The sequence below is a fragment of the Dromaius novaehollandiae genome, chromosome 19 (genome assembly GCF_036370855.1).
Source record: "Dromaius novaehollandiae isolate bDroNov1 chromosome 19, bDroNov1.hap1, whole genome shotgun sequence".
NCBI lineage: Eukaryota > Metazoa > Chordata > Aves > Casuariiformes > Dromaiidae > Dromaius > Dromaius novaehollandiae.
In genome coordinates, this window is record NC_088116.1 from 5,063,251 (window position 1) to 5,079,795 (window position 16,545).

The following is a 16,545-nucleotide window of genomic DNA, read 5'->3' on the forward strand; positions in this document are numbered from 1 at the left end:
ACATGGTGGCATTCACTTTACCTGCAGAGAGACCATCTTTGAAATACTGTCCCTTTCCCTATAGAGATCCCTCACAGCATACAGGTCAGCTGCTGATAGAGCAGTCAAGCCTCATCTATCCCGTACGGAGCTTCTAGGTCTGTTCTCTAAACAAGGCACTGATTCCACAGCGTCACTCTGGTGCTCATGACTGAAAGCAGGCAGCAATCACATGTAAATATATTCCTCTGGCTTCAGGGATTCATTTCATTGATAACAAATCTCAGTTTCTTTCTCACATGCTGAAGATACTTTCACACGGGAGCATCTGCTTCCTCCACATGGTGCAGCTAACTGATGTGCTGGCTTTAAACACATAACCTGAACCAGGCTGATGATGAAATCAAGCAAACAATCAGGCAGGATGAGAAAACCTGAACATCTTGAAACCGTCTGGGTTGAAAACAAGCTCAGCCAGTTCTGGGAGCAAAAGGCTGGGATAGGAAATATACTTGATGTGGAAATTATTGCTCAGTTAAATCTTTAGGGCAAGAGGGAGTTCCCTCCCCACACCTGTTCTGAAATGGGAGCCGCCGCTGTTGGTGCTGCTGGGTTTTCTTCTGGGTGACCTTGGTATTCAGGAAATGGAACTTTCACTGGTGGAAGCCAGAGCGGCAGCCAAGATAAACAGGTTCAGAAATCCCTTCCGGAGGGGGGAGAGCACAGAGGAAATTACTCAATTACTAGCAGAAGAGGAAACTCCTGAGAGGTCTGGAGTCCAAGCTCCTTCTACAAACCATGTGCATTGGAGAAGAAAAGCACTTAAAGCTGTGGGTCTCCCTCACTCTTTCTGGCATCATTCAGCGCTTCAAATAGATCACACATCTGATCAAGTAGGCTAGTGGGGATGGAAACGTCTCTTTCCTTTGTAAGAAGGGCCATCCCATAAAATGCAGAGCAAGCAACTCCATTTCTAATGGCCCTTCTCTGAGCACCATTTTATAGGCCTGATTACACTGCAGAGGCCAGTAGTATTCAAATTCCCTTTGATCCCTTTGGGAAGGTTTTTTGGAAATTCCTCTTGTTGCTACTAATTTAGAGAAGCTAAAGATTAAAAAGACTAGACACCTGGATGATAAAGGAAAATACAAATCAGTCTCCACATCCCAGTGTCCACTGGGTTAGAGCTGCAAATGTCTAAGGCATGTGCCAGCTCTTGGAATGAAAGGTCCTGGGGACCTCCCACTCATGCACCCCAAAGCACACCTGGGGCAACTGCAACATAGCAGAAGAGGGGAGGAGATAAAGATGCCGAAGTCTGCTCTGTTGCCTTCTCCAGCAAACTCTGTGTGCTGCACTGTGCGTCTGGTGTTCTGCAAACACACATAAAATCCTCTTCAAACATCAAACATTTGGTTGCTCCTGAATTTCAGGAGAGTGTGGAGACTCAGATCCAAAACATCACAGCTGAACTCACCCTCTCAAATATAAGCTTCCACCTCCAACCTGGGTATCATTTGTAGAAGGATCTGGCTTTCTTTTTAGAGCAGACCCAAGACGATGGGACTCTCCCACGAGCAGTTGAACGGACGATGCTTCCATCAGTCCATATGGGAAAAAAGCTTTCAAGAACCTGGGTGTTGCCGAGTTCTAATCCTGGCACTGCATCTGCCCCAAACACAGCCTGAATGTTGCCCCCAATCCAAACTCTGCTGTCACCAAAGCTGAGATCCCAAAGAGTACAATTTCATAATCTAGAGGCTGCCTGAGGCCCACACAATACTGTGTAACTTGTTTTTCACACACCAAATACTTTCTAATCTGGATTGAGACAGATTAGCCTTGGCTGCCTCTCCCAGCAACACTGGCTTTTGCTTATAAATCCAGCAGGCAGGAAATAATTTCCAAAGTCTATAAATTAGTTTTGGCTTTGAGTACACCAACCGTTAATTTCTGTGTCTGCACTACTTAATGTAGGGCTTGCATGAAATGCATCCCTGTAGCTCTCAGAAAGATTGAGTTACTTATGGACTTCCAGGGCAATTGAGGAAGTGACTGACTACGCGATGGAACAAAATTACACATAACATGGTGTGACTCCTTGCTTTGCAATCTTTGCTTCAGACATGTTGGAATTGCAGCCTACATCTCCACTGCCAGATGACACACACATTCTGTAAATAAAAGATACCATTGTCTATGCTATGACTATGGCGGACAACTGGGGAGTTCTCCCAGTGAGAGAGCTAAAACAATACATGTTTTCCAACCATGTTAACCCTATGGAGTTAGCTTGCTGTGTTTGAAGTCATGTTAGCTTACAACTTGACAGGCCTCTTTTAGCACATTACGCTGATACTATCAATTTCAGCATTAGTGAAAGACAGGCTCAGTTCACCTTTCAAGACAAGGCCACTGTCTCAGGACAGCAGAGATGCTCAAAGAGCAGCCAACAGATACCTAAATCCCAAGTTTTCAAGTTTTAAAAGCAGAATATTCAACAAAGGAAATCAGGCGCACTGTTGGCAAACGAGATCTGCTCCTAGCTGAAAGGTATTTTAGCAATTATGTGAGATTTGGGTGATTATTTGGGACACTTATAATAATGTAAGTTTACAGAGCAGTTCACAACCACCATCTCCATGAAGCTGCTTCGGTGGCCCTTGGTGCTGCTGACAATGTGTTCTGCTACAGAAATTTGTCCTCGGTGCCAATCAGGGAATCACTGAAGGGTACGCAGTGGGCCCCCGATCACTGGAGGGCCCTTCCACAATATTCCTCATTACTAAGGCTACACCCCACACCAGCAGCACAGCAGGGAGAGTAATAGAGATTGCGCGCGTTTCTTGCTTTGAAAGACACACATGATTTTTCAGCTCACGCTACGCTAGTGGCAGACTCCTGCCTCCCCCAGCACAAACAGCTTGTGTTTAATTTCCTTTGAGGTAAAGATCTAACCCTTTCTAACCATCTAGAGGAAGTTATAGTGTTTTCAAAGTTTCTACTGGGATTCTGGTGCGCTTGCCCTAGTGCCCGGGAGAGTCACAAACATGCAGTACAAGTCCTCTTGTGTTAGAAGCTTTCAGTTTAGATTAAAGCTCTCTGTATTCACGGGGCCAAAAGGCACAGAATGACTCAAGGAAAACTGCATTTGTCTCTGTGCACAGCAATGAATTTCATGGAAAATTAGCCTCAGAATCAATACAGAGCTGGAAGTACAACACTGCTTTTCATGCCCATGGGCTTTCAGTACCCATGCTACAGAAGATGTGGTTTCTTGTTTTGTGAATTGCTGAAAGGCTTTAAGAGTTTTGTGATTTTGCTGTTCATCAGTGTGTGACAGTGACATGAAAGACCACAGCAAGGTTCTACAGAAAAGAACAGAGCACAGCTTTTTCTGTGCTTAGTCCCTTATTCCTGTTCCGTAACAAAAGCCTCTTCCAGTCCCATGAATCCTCTCCAGCTTCATATTTTTCTATCCTGCTAATCTAGCCCTCTAACACATGCCTGTCAATGTACTTCAAATCTAAGCCTAAGCCCAAACCTCAAATGGGCTCCTCATCAATGAAACCTAGCAACAGGGGCAAAAAGGTAGCTTTAAAATGCAGACACACAGTTAAGGAGTTACTGAAGCAAAATCTCTCCACTGTTCAGTTCCCACTGGGAAGCAAACAAAGATCTCTAGGAAGAGAAGATACACATCCAACCTATGCCATCACCTTTCTTATATTTTTCAGTGGGGAAAGTTTATTTGTTCTGGACTTCTAGCAGTTGTTTGAAGTGTTTGAAAAAAAAGATCAGAATGATCATGTTCTACTTTTCAAGACATAGGAGTTGCACAAATACTCACATAAGGTCTTTAACCTCAAAATGCAAAATCATTTTCAGGTTTAATTTTAGACCTGAAATTCAGCTGGGCTTCTTCAGGGGGTCCCCTACAATTAATGAATCCCAAAACCTACTACAGTGAAGCTTACCAGTTTCAAAAGAGTTTGCAGTTTTTAGCTAATTTCGAAGCCTGTATTTCAGTGAAGACTGGTGACACTACTACAGAAAAGAGGCTTCATAGGATCTAGCTAGAGGAATGGGTAAAGATTGCAAAGCAAATACTTTAAAATGGATGGGTACCCTCCCTCCCTCTCCTAGCCTATTTCACAGAGACTCCAGAAGCAAAATCCTAACCAAGACTCTAAAGAAAGCTTTCAGAGGGAAGGAAAATGCCTAGAACGCTAGCTCAGAAGTAGCGCAGAAAATGCCTGTGCTGTACAAAGTTTCACATTACCAGGTTGATGTTATTGGCTTCTATATGCTTCAGCACGAAGGTGGCAAGGAGCTGTGTGTCCCACTGAAGAGCAGGATTGTCCGGAAGATCCCTGAAAATGAAAAGTGCAATTAGTCACCTCAGTGCTGACAACTTTATAAAGAGTATGGAAGAAAAGAGAGATCCTTTTACTGGAGATGGAAATTAAGATAAATGTATTGACCATATAAAACCACTAAACCTTATTAGAGGTCTTAAAGCTTGTATGTTGGGGGGAAAGGGGCAGGTTGGAAGTGAAATAGCAGTTCCAACATATTCCTCATAGATTTGCCAGGCTTTCCCTCTCTTCTTACTACCAAGCTAGATTCTCTAACTGCTTTTCTTTAAGCGACTTCTCTTTTGTTCAGTGATTCTTGTTCTCTGTTCAGCCCAATCAAGTTTCTTTCTCTCTACACAGAAAGGAAATAACTAACAGCTCTTTATTTAAAACTCTTAAAAAAAATCATTTTCCCAAAAGACTTTCCAACCATAATCTACTGGTGAATTACATATGAAAAGTAACAAACTCCTGCTCTCGTTTACACAGGAATAACCCATTAACCACAAGAAGAGGACAGCCATAATTATAGCGCACAGACTGAACAGTAGTCCTTCATCTGTTTTTTATGCTTTGCATACTAACTGTTCTGTGACTGAACACTCTGTCTGGTATTTTAGATTGCAGGCTCTGAGGGGCAGGGACTAACACCAAGGAAACCAAAACAGTTATCCCATATTTAGCTTGACGCAACTGAGAGCTGAATATGACCCCCTAGTCATTATGTATGAATGGTGCCAATAAAACATTGCTTGCAATGATAAAAAGAAAAAAAAGGTTATTAGTAAGAATAGGATAACATGCAGCTGCAAAAGACCAATAATGACATGTTAAACTGGTCTTTTTCTCAGACTTTTTCTGTCCTCTGATAGTCTGATTATTGCTATGAGGCAGTTTAGCAGAGAAGTGACTACACAGCCTGCTCATGAGACACGTGGGTTTGGACTCTGAACTGATCCAGCTGTTTGCTGCAGAGAGCAGGGGCGCCACTTCCCAACACTCTTCGAGCCTTGCTGACTCCCAGGAGAGCAAGGATGATAACATCTGCAGGAAAACAACAGGAAAATGTCTCCTTGGCACATTCCAAAGCCAAGCTCAGCCTGGGTCTTCATGAGAGATCTTCTGGCCACAAATTTTCCCCCTGCTGTTAGTAGTAGTAGTAGTAGTAGCAGAAGGAAGAGCCTAGAGCACAAACTGATCACGAGCATTGTAACCATTGTGTTACATGGCCCTGTTCAGCACAGGTCAAAATAACGTGCTGTTAGCAGCCTCAGCAACAACGGAAGGTGTTTCTACGTGAGTGCACACACTCTAGCTATGATCCTGGAAGCAGCATGACCAAAACCAGAAATTTTCTGTTGTCATTTGCGATTCCTTCTCGCAGAGACAACATCTTTATCTTATCAATCAAATCAAGTATCAAATCAAAAGGCATTTGATTTTCGTCACAAGAAAGATTCTTTGTTACAAGCGGTGGCTGTCTCATCAGCTTAACAAACTTGCATCTAATCTGCACAAGACAAAAACTATCAGATCCCACGTTTAAAGACGAAGTGACCCCAAAGGTATTACAAGTCCCACTGTGTCACGGGAGACTTCAAACGGATCACATTTTTAAAATGTGCTTCAACTAAAATATTCCGAGCAACATGCGCACTCAGCAGAGTCTAAGTGCAAGTCTTACAGAGCTTCAGTTGCTTGAATGGTACCTTTGAGGTTGTGACAAGCCTTAATCTGGTAATATTAAAGTGCTAAATTAGTCTAGAAGGGATTCTCCACTGGCTGCTTATAACGTAAATACCATTGACCAGTCTGGACAGCAGTGAAACGGACCTGTGAAGAAAGTGAAGAGTCCCATTACAACAGGAGGGGTGCTCCAACAGCAAGATGTCAGGGGAAAAAAACGAGGATTGGAATTTATGATGTCCAGGAGGCTGTTGGTGTCACAGCCACCACACTCAGCTTTATTGGGCTGTCTCCAAAAAGGCTGCTGGGTAGTGGAGCAGGTTTTAACTAGTTTAGACAGATAAAGATCACCCTTGTTCAATGGAAATGAACAGCTGGAGGCAATGGTTTAGAATCCCTGGAAACAAAACAATCTGAAGGCATGAGCAAATTAACTCCATGAACACTGAACTGATTAAGCAGGAGTATCCTGCAAAAATTTCCGCTTCTCCCCATTTACTGCTGCTCATGGAAAGACCACCGCTGACTTCCAGTAAGGCAAAGGAATTTTTTTCCTTGCATAGTATCATTTGTCAGGCACCAGAAACAGAGAAGCTGATCCTGCCAAACAAGACACACATGTACGTAAGCACATTCATAATATCAGTAGACATGATGGGCCACTGAGGTACTATTAGCTCATTCTGCAAACACAGAAAGTGACACCCAGGTTAAAAGGCAAGCCCAAAGTCACCCAGAGACGTCAGCAGCAGAACTGGCAATGCATCAATCTAGAGCTCTCTGAGAAATCACTTAATTTTTGGTAAGAGTTTGTATAGTACTTTGTAAAGGCTAAAATTTAGGAGTTACCGCAATAGTAGAGACCCCACTTAAAGCATTAGACCAATGGCTTTCAGCCTGAGTCTGCAGATCGATAATGGGGTCCAGGTAAGGATGAAAAGGTGACTAAGAAAACTAAGCTAATATAAATAAAAATTACAAAAGTAATTTTTAAAGGAGATGTCTACATCCGCTAGGAACTTTGTAGGCACATACAAAGTTTGAAAACTGCTGTACTTCACAAGATGACCTACTTAGTACACAACATTCTTCTGACTATTTTTAAAATCAGTGCTCACCAAACCCGAAAAGTCCACTGACTTCCCAAACAACTCAGATAGGTTGCATCCATTTGTTTATAACTTCAGGGCTTAGGATCAGAAACATTTAGCATTTAAATAGTTAATTCCACACTCTGCCTTTCTGGCTAAGGCTGATAATGCCCCTGAGCTCAAGGTCGAAGGGCTGAGATAAAGGACTATAAAGGAGTGAAAATTAGCACATTCCCTGGAGCAGACTGGAGCTTGTCCCAGGAGACACCTTCCCAACGCCCACCCTCCCTCTCCTCTGCCCCAGAGATCTCCCTGTTGCAGCTGTCCGTCACTGTAACAGACCAAGGTATAAATCCCGCACTGGAAAGGCATCCCCGGTCACACTGCTGGAGGGTGCTGGTGGGAAGGGCAGAGGGGCTCGGTTACTCGGCCTCATCTCCACCAAACCTGTGTGCCCTGGAAGTGATCTTCCTGGGCTTTCCACGTGACTGACGGTGAATGGAGGTGACCGCTTGGATGGAGCCCTCAGTGACCAGGAGCAAACAGAGAGATCCATAGAAGAGGCAAAACAATATTTTTAATAAGTAAGAAAGTTTCTCTCCAGAAATGTTGTGTTTTTCCAGCTATTTTCAGTGAAAGTCATGCTGTGCACGGTACAGGGAACTTGCAGCTGTGCCAGGGGACCTACAGACTGAAGGGGGAGAGAAATGGAGAATTTTAGTGCTGTGGTTTCTGCCACATGAAGTAGCGTCTGTCTCTGCTCACTGATTTCAGCAGGACCAGTCATTGGCAACACTCTGTGCTTCTGAAAACCAAAGTCTGTGGCCTTCCATTTATCTGTCCTAAACAATACCACTGTTGGCAGTGAGAGCTGGATACGGCCCCTGGCTTTCCTCCTATCACCTCCCTTTTCGTTCTCCTTGCCAAGCAGAGCAGAGCGGACACTGGCATCTGCAATTCCCCTTCCTGAGGTCTGCACAGGGAGAGCAATGTGATGGATGTCTCAGATGTCCTACCCGGGGTTCTGAGAACTACAAGGGGGCCACAGCAAATCACATCAGCAAGTTAACCCAAAATTCAGCCTTGTGTAGATCTTGCCCAGCAGTTACAGCTGGCTGAATCAAAGAAATGTTAAAAGTCGCATCTTGATGCCAGCTCCTCTCCAGGCCTCCTTCTCTCACCTGCTGTTTGCTGTGGAGCATAGCTCCTCTTCTGCCTCAGCCTTGACTATTAAAACACTGTGCATGTTGCCAGCAATGCTATCCCTGCCAATAGTTTAGACAGTTTTGTAGGGTCATCTTTCTAGGAATGTTTAAGGCTCAAGATGGCAAGATTCCTTTCATCTGGAAGAATTCTTGTGTGTCCAAGACAGGTTTTAAAACCTTCACACATGTGTATAGCCAAGTTATATTCTTCTTACATGATATACTACTCAGTCCCTGGCCAACTTTCCACTGCTCATCTTCCACCAATCCTTTAGCAACCACCAGTGCATTTATATGGACAATCTTCTTTCAAAGCCTTCCAAGGAATTTATTCTACTCATGAACTAAGCTCTCATGACCGCTCTGAAGGTTAAATTAAACTAAAGAGTTAGTCTATGCAAAGTCGAATGGCTTAACAATGAGCAAATGGGCTGCCCTACGTGGGACACTTGCAGTCAGAATAATCCTGGATCTGCCCCTCCTGAAAGCTGTGGGGCATTATGAGTGTGACAGATACCCTGATAAGGCCTGGTAAGCAGCCCCTCTGCCTTGACATGAAGCGTTTGTAGGTGGCAACAAGGGAGCAGAGTGGCAATAGGGCTTCTCCTGGAAGATGCCTGTTCTCCATCTTCATTAATACATTCTGAGACACCAGAGCAAATCTTTCAAGGTGCTAATGTGATTGTCCATTCCACTACACACCAAAAGGGTAAAGATGAAAGAGCTTTCCCAGTTCTTACTGCCTTTCTATCTTGCAGCATGACCGTAATCAGTCCATGGCTAGCGACCAGGAAACATTTTTGCATAATTTCTCCTCCTTATCCCTCCTCCCTGCAATGAATGATTTTACATTAAATCAGCACAAAGGTCAGTAGCTTGATGGTGGACTACATAGGAAACAGGTGAATGGCTGTGCAATAGATTTCCAGCTGAGAACAATGACCAGAACCTGTTTGTTTGAACAAAGGATGCCCTTTGTAAAAAGTTAACTGTGTAAATTGAACATCTGGGCAACTGAAAGTGGATCAAAAAGCAAAAGAACCCACAGAATAAAATGACGTGAGTGCACAATTAGTGAAAAAGCTGTGTGATGACTAGAAGCAATCAGTGACCTTTATATCATAGCATCAAAGTAATTGAAAAAACTGAGTAAACAAATTATTTCATCCCCTCTAAAGCAGAATAGAGAATTTTTATTTTTGAGATTATGCTAAGATAAGTTAAGACAGGCTAGCCCTAAATCTTGAAGCAGAGCCTCTAAATCCTGAAATTAATGACTATTTATACATTTATCTTTCCATAATGGCCAACTACAGACAGGAGGGAAATATTGCTGCTAGACTGCATGTGCATCTCAGATTCAAACGAAAAGAGCACACTTAGACAACTGACCAGCATCTCTGAACACCGTGTTATACAGAGAACAGACGCTATGCGCCTACTGGAATGCAGCGATTGACAGTCTGGGAGAGAGATGGAATAAACCACAATGCTAAGTATCAAATGATCAAATGAAAAGCCACCTAAGACAGAGAAGTCAATGCTGAAATTTTTACCCTGGAAATCTCCTCCTTCTCCCCATAGTAATGAAACCCAAATTGTTCTGAGATTTGTCTTTTAAGACTCGATTAAGGATTTTAGGAAGTGGTGAAAATGACAATGACTAGAATATTTAAAAACAAAGCACACTACAAATCTCTCTCCCCCCCCCCCCCCAAAAAAAAAGAATAGGCAGAATGCACATAATCCTTTTCTCCCATCCCTAACTTTTGCAATGTGTAAGTTTAGGACTATTTTATACAAATTTGAAAGGTAAATTAAGTAAGTCTAGATGCCTAAAACACAGGTAAGTGCTGACATCACCGAAGTGGCCACATTTGGCAACAGTCACGTGTAAAGGGAAAGAATACAAAGACAGCACTCCATTCAGCTTCCTCAAAAGCCCAGGCAAGCTGGGCATGCTTCTCCTCTGGTCTATGAACAAACACAATGCACCTGTGTTAGACAATATTCCAGCTACCTCCATAACTCCCCAAAGGCAAATGGCAATTAGATCTCTAGGGAACAAACTTTTTGACCTGGGCATGATCATGTGTTTCTGACTGAGAAATAAGCATCCTTCAGGTTTGAATTGAAAGGAGTTATTACAGTACACGGGACTGCTTGTTTGCAAAGACTTATCCGAATGTCCCTGTACTCATTTATTTTTTGTAATGAATTATTGATGATTTCTCAGCAGAGTTTAATGCCTATTCACAGAGATGACACAATTGCTTATCGTAATTTGAAATCTGGTATTCATTTGACGTCTGTGCCTCAGCGCCTTGTTGATAAATTACAGCACAAAGCTCTGTAGGAACAAGTTCATATTCAGTGTCTTTAAACAAAAACAATTGATGGTGCCTTTCAAGAACAGAAATGCACAGAAACCACCATGGCTAAAACTAGTTTAGAAAAGTAACTTTGAAAAACTAGTTTGAAGACAGCAACAGGGCCATAAGACAGGAGACAGAATCCAGCTCAGCTAATTCTGAGCTGATCACCTCTTTAGTCATAGCTTTCACGACTGTGAAATGAAAAAATTATGTGCTAACAGCTATGTAAAGAACTTTGAGATCCTTGTAAAAGAAGTGTTATGTCTGTTCTTTGATTTCTAGATCCAGATCTAAAACACATGTCTTGGCAATACTGGCTACTGGGAACCCCCCAAACCTGTCTTCTATTCCCTGCATTGTCTTCCCATGGAGTACTGAATCAAGTTCAATATCTTAGTCCTGATTTAAAGGCCTGACCCAAAGCACATAAAGGACTGCATAAAGCTCCAGAATGAAGAATACAGTGAACAACTCTGCCCCTGTGGTGCAGAGGAACTCTGCAACTAGGATAACGTCTCCTGGAGCAGTCAGAACTTCCGCAGCAGCTGATGCCAAACAGCGAATGAACTCCCAAATCCAGTGTCATCACAAACTGCTTTGCTTTCAGCTGCAGATAGGAGGAACTGTCCTTGGAACAATTTTTTTTCTAGTAGAAACACAGCAATATTTAAAGTTTAAAATTCTCCAGACTCTCCAGTGCACACAGAAAGCTGAGACATCTGAGGCAAATGTTATCCCAACAACAGAGACCCTCTTTGCCAAGCCACATGACAGGGATTTGGATGCATCACCCACTGGGCCCCTGCTTCGGTCATGCAGCGGAAAGGTGTGACCATGCAACGCTGCAGCTAAGGAACACGACTTCTAGCAGGGTCATACTTGCGGAGAATGAGATTTCCGGCATATGTCTACAGCTCCTTGTCAGATCCTCGCTCTCGCACACCAGACCACATCCATGGCTGACACGCACCTGGCCCGTAGCGCTACCCTAATACTGTGCTGCAAACATGTAACCTGCAGGTGGAGAAACGTGAGCTGGGAGTCTCATGTGCCAGTGTCACACTCTGTGTGAGACACTCACGTTGTTACTGCGCTACTGGAACGTGCTCAGACACTAGGGTGAAGAACACCACATCAGAACCTGCGCAGTCACCATTACTGATCATCTGCACAAGGCAGTGAGCACCAAATACCTCTGTGTCATGCACAGCTTTGAATTCATCTGACGGTGAAAGGAGGGACACCTATTTCATTCAGTTCAGCCTACACTGAGAAACTCTAGCTTTAGTATAAGCAGAAGTCTGCAATAGGTGAGTTGTGAGAACCACGCAGTGCCATGGAGTGCGTCAGAAAGCCTCACAGGGCTGGCAGTAGAAAACAAAACAAGTTGAAGTCGCTAAAGAGAATTCAGTCATGGAAAAATTATGCCCTTACCTTCCCCCCTGCAGTTGGGTGCTGTGTTTCATGTTCCACTTCCATGTTTGATTTGCATCCATTTTGCACATCCACTATATGCTAAGCCAAGGCCAGTCACAGTCCTTTGTCCCTGTCAGTGATTATGTGACCAGCACGCACTATGTGCATCCGTACTGAGTGGCCCCACACATCCCACATCAGTGACACCTCTGCAGCCAGCCGCCATTTAACTTGCTTTCCAGCACAACCAGCAGTTGCCAGCACTGCAGACTGCCAACAGTGACTTGCCAAGCGCAGGGCAAGAAGCCTCCCTTTTGTTTTATAGGAATTAGACTTCTGCAGGATCTGTTGGGGGCCATTACAAAGTTCACTGAAAACATCAGTCGGAGGCCAGACTTAGTAGAGCAGCTCTCAGTCTCATAAGATTTGAGGCTGCCATGCAAAATTATTAGTCGGCACTTCCTCCTCTGGCCCTCTGAAGCGTGGTTTGGGCAGCAGACAATAGTGCAGTGTGAAATTAAGTCAATTCTGTTCACATTTCAGAGAGGTGCTCAGGAAAGTAGATCACTGAGGTCCCTGCCTTGTTCAGAGAGTGTTGCCAATCTCAGAAAAACAAGAATTCACTGATGTTTTCCTGAGCATCTGTTGTTACAGTGTATTTCTGGCATTTGTCCCAAATTACTGGCATCACTGAAAAATAACACATCTATTAGCATCATCTGACGATCTCATCTACAGACTTCTAGTAAGAGAAACATCTTCAAACACTCAGCTGTCTGGCATCTCAGAGCACAATTGCTGGGCAAAGGCATACTCGGTGCCAAGCTTGGGCAGCGTGCATGGACTATAGTGGCTGGGGACCTTGGGGAATTCTGCTCCACATCCCTAAAACAATCTGCTCTTGTCTATGTCAGCTCCTAGAAGAGGGATGAACTGATCTGAAACCAAAAAAAGGTGGACTCACTTCATCAAGACCTAGCTCCTTGGACTCAACATTTACCACTTCTGCGTGTCTACTGACACTCCTAGAATAATGGAAAAAGAACACAGACCACATTTCTCCAAAAGGACCAGCATTACTATAAGAAATGAATATTCCCAGAATAGCTCACAGCAGTGCTAATTTCCCTATTATTATTACTGGCTTTGCCAGAGTGCCTAGGAATGCATCCAGGGCCTGACTGTCTAAGCTGTCCTAAGTGAGAACAAACAGTTCAGTAATCTCATAACCAAAACTTATGTTTTAAATTTGAAATACAAATCACTGGCAAAACTAGGACTCAGAGGAGCAGACCATTGGTGAATACTTTACTCTTGCCTTACTCATTTCTTTCGTCTTGTAAAATCCTTTAAAAAAAGAGCAGAGCAGCATGGCACAGCCCAGGACAGGGTGTGTTTACCCACTAGGAAATCATGCCCATCAACAAGCTGCCTTCATGAATCCTGGCACAGCCACTTCAGGAAGGACAGATTTACAGCTTCAAACTGCTGAGCGCTCGCCTGGCAGGGCTGCAGTGAGCAGACAGGTAGGATGAGAATGCAGCGTGTTCTTTCTAACTAGGTTTTTACTACAACACTGGCACATGAAGTTCCCAACACACATCATGATGTGCCCAAGAATCCACAGTGGAAAGGGGACAAACGCAAGGAGCGGGAACAGAAAGCCTCTCACAGCAGCCAGCAAAATCCTTCTGAAGGGCATGACTGAAACACCACAAGCTGTATGTGCCAAACAAACCTAGTGCCACTTCATCACAACCTTAATATTAAATCTGTTTGCTCTTGGAATAATAAATGCACCATACTGTACAGGCAAAAACTACTCTTCTGATTCTGCACCAGGTAAGTCATACAGAACATACAGAACAGTCACTGATTTAACAGCGTGGGCCAGACCCTCAGTGAGAAGGAGGGCCAAAAGCACAATCCCTGCTAGCCAGGACAGGGGCCCCGGTCTAGTCCACATAATAAACAGACCACAGGCAGAAACTACAGGAGAAAGCCTGTAGCCAGATCCATCCCTCAGCCGTTTTGATTAATCATTTAGGAAAAGAAAGCACCAGAACAGTCACTTCATGGACGTTCACTTCTGATGCCAGAATTTATGCAAATGCACGTGCAAGTTCAGCAGAGATCTCGAAGGGATGATGGCCAGGTTCCAAATGCAGCTTCCCAAGTTGCAATGTTTCAGCTTCCCAGTACCAATTCCATCCAAAAAGAGGTTTCCTGACTCCTCAAACTCCCGCAACAACATCTCCTGCAATCCATTTATCTACTCAATGAAAAGGGAACGTTATTTCTTGAAATCATTGTGTACCCTCCCTTTATAAAACAGAGGTTCTGATGCCGTGAGCTCTCTAGCTGGTTGCATATTTCCTTACTACCATCAAATCACTTCCCTTCCTTCCTAAGACAGATTGTTTCAATGTCAAACATCTATCTTAACTGCGAGTCCGATGCCACAAACATTACTGACATGCAAAGTTTCTACTCATGCAAACAATCCTCTTGCAGGCACTGTCTTGCCAGCCCCATTTATGCGAATGCCCCAATTAAATGATCACGTGAGCAAGCCTTAAGCCAGGTCCTGCTCTCTCCCCAGGGCCCGCGGAGATCTGCCCGGACTTCCACAGCAGTGCAGCCAGAAACCATGCTCAGAACTCAATCTGCAGCAGCTAAGCGGGACCCAGCAACAAGAGCAAAACGCAGCGACCTTTATTGTTCGGCCTTCCTCTCCTTCCCGCTGATTTAATGCGAACGTTATGCAACGGCTTTGCTATAGCAACAGTGCTGCTGCTCTGTAGTAACCCGGTGCTGCCTGTGGCCGGCTCGGGCGGGCGGGCGGGCGGCCGGTGCTGTGCTGCCGGCCGGGGACGGACGGAGCTGCTGAACTTTGGCCCACTAGCGAGCCTCCCACTCGCTGGCACCGCGCTCCGGCCTGTTTACACTAGTCACATGACAGGGCCAGAGGGAGGAGGCTCCTGGCAGCCTCCCGGCAGCCAGCAGGATTTCTAGGACCAGGCCAAGATTGCCAAAGGCTTGAAATGATTAACTCTTGCGAGTAGGGGTTTCGCGCTCCGGTGGCGGCCGGAGAAGGGAGGCCCTGCGCAGCGCGAGCGGTGCTTCCCCGCCACCGCTGCAGGAAGCCCCGCGGGGTTCAGACGGTCAGTGCGGGGAGAGGGGGTGGCATGGAAATTGAAAAGGTTTAAAATAAAGGAAACGACATCTTATTTTCTTAATGGGTGGCAGATAACAAGCAGGGTAACAAACTACAGCTGGGGGGACAATTCCCTGCTCGAGCAGGGCGTGCTCTGAATTGCACGTACTTGGGTGCACGAAGCTGCCCCACTGGCCCAGAACCGACCGAGCGCAGCGGTCAAGTCCCGTGCGCCGGAGCACCTTACAAATACCGGGGGCATGGAGATCCAGGGGCACAGAGAAGGTCTACTCTACAAATTCACCCCGGGAATACATTTTATTGCCTGGGCAAATTACAACCAGTTTTTCAACAGGCCTCTTATGGGTGCTCTGCAGAGCCTCGCATACTCCTGGGTACTTGGACTGAGCAGAAAACCTCTTAATAGCCACACATTAATGCCTGCAAATTACCCACAATTGCACCAACATCATGGGAGCTGCTTAAAAATACCCAGAAAACCTGTCAATGGTCAGCAAAGTGTTGGCCACTGCATCGCCTAGTTGTGCTCTGGACTGCATTGAGACAGCACAGCTGGGGATGACTGCTTCCACCAGGATCCTTGGCTACTTTTTATCGTGCACTTAATGCTTATGAATATTTACAGAATGTCTTGCCCTAAAATATTACATTCTCCAGTAAAACCTGGTTGCTGTGTGGATTTCTTTTATTTGCAAAAATGACAAGTTCCTTGTAACAGGAATGGCCTCTCCAGATACAGCACTGAGAAGCAGGTATGCCTTGATATCAGAACTCCCTTTGACAGCTAGATGTTCATCCATGGTTATACCTACATCCACACATAAGTGTTTGATTAAAAACACTGAAAGGATATTTGCTGGGTTCGGCTAAAAATCTAAGCACTGTAAAAGCTGGAATCTTCTGGTGAGAGTCTGTGACTTGGTCTCACCTTTGCAGAACCAGGATCATCGCAATAATCTGTTCTCTGCCCCTGTACTGGTGGGACTGGCTGAATTTTGTTCTTCACGTATGAACTCTGAATGTAGTACTCCCATGCAAGTCTCAACGCATTAGCACTAATTCTGCAAACCCCTCACCTCTTTTCCCCGCAAATCAAACCTCTGCCTGCTAATGCTTTATCTTCCTATATTATATGTTTTTTTCCAAGACAAATGGTAAACCAGCCTTGGCATCCCATCGTGTGGCCACTTATGAGAATAAGAGAAATGCTGAGTATTTGGCTTATGAAACAGAAATACAGGAAGAAAATATTTATAA

The 16,545-nt window shown here is 44.5% G+C and overlaps 1 protein-coding gene across 1 annotated transcript in view; it reads right to left on the reverse strand.

Annotated features, from left to right (window-relative positions):
* PIGL (phosphatidylinositol glycan anchor biosynthesis class L) overlaps positions 1–16,545 on the reverse strand; it is a 61,248-nt gene that overhangs the window by 17,805 nt on the left and 26,898 nt on the right. Inside the window, exon 3 of the mRNA XM_026101418.2 lies at positions 4,262–4,352. Coding sequence (XP_025957203.1) covers positions 4,262–4,352 — 91 coding nt within the window. The remainder of the gene's footprint in view (positions 1–4,261; positions 4,353–16,545) is intronic.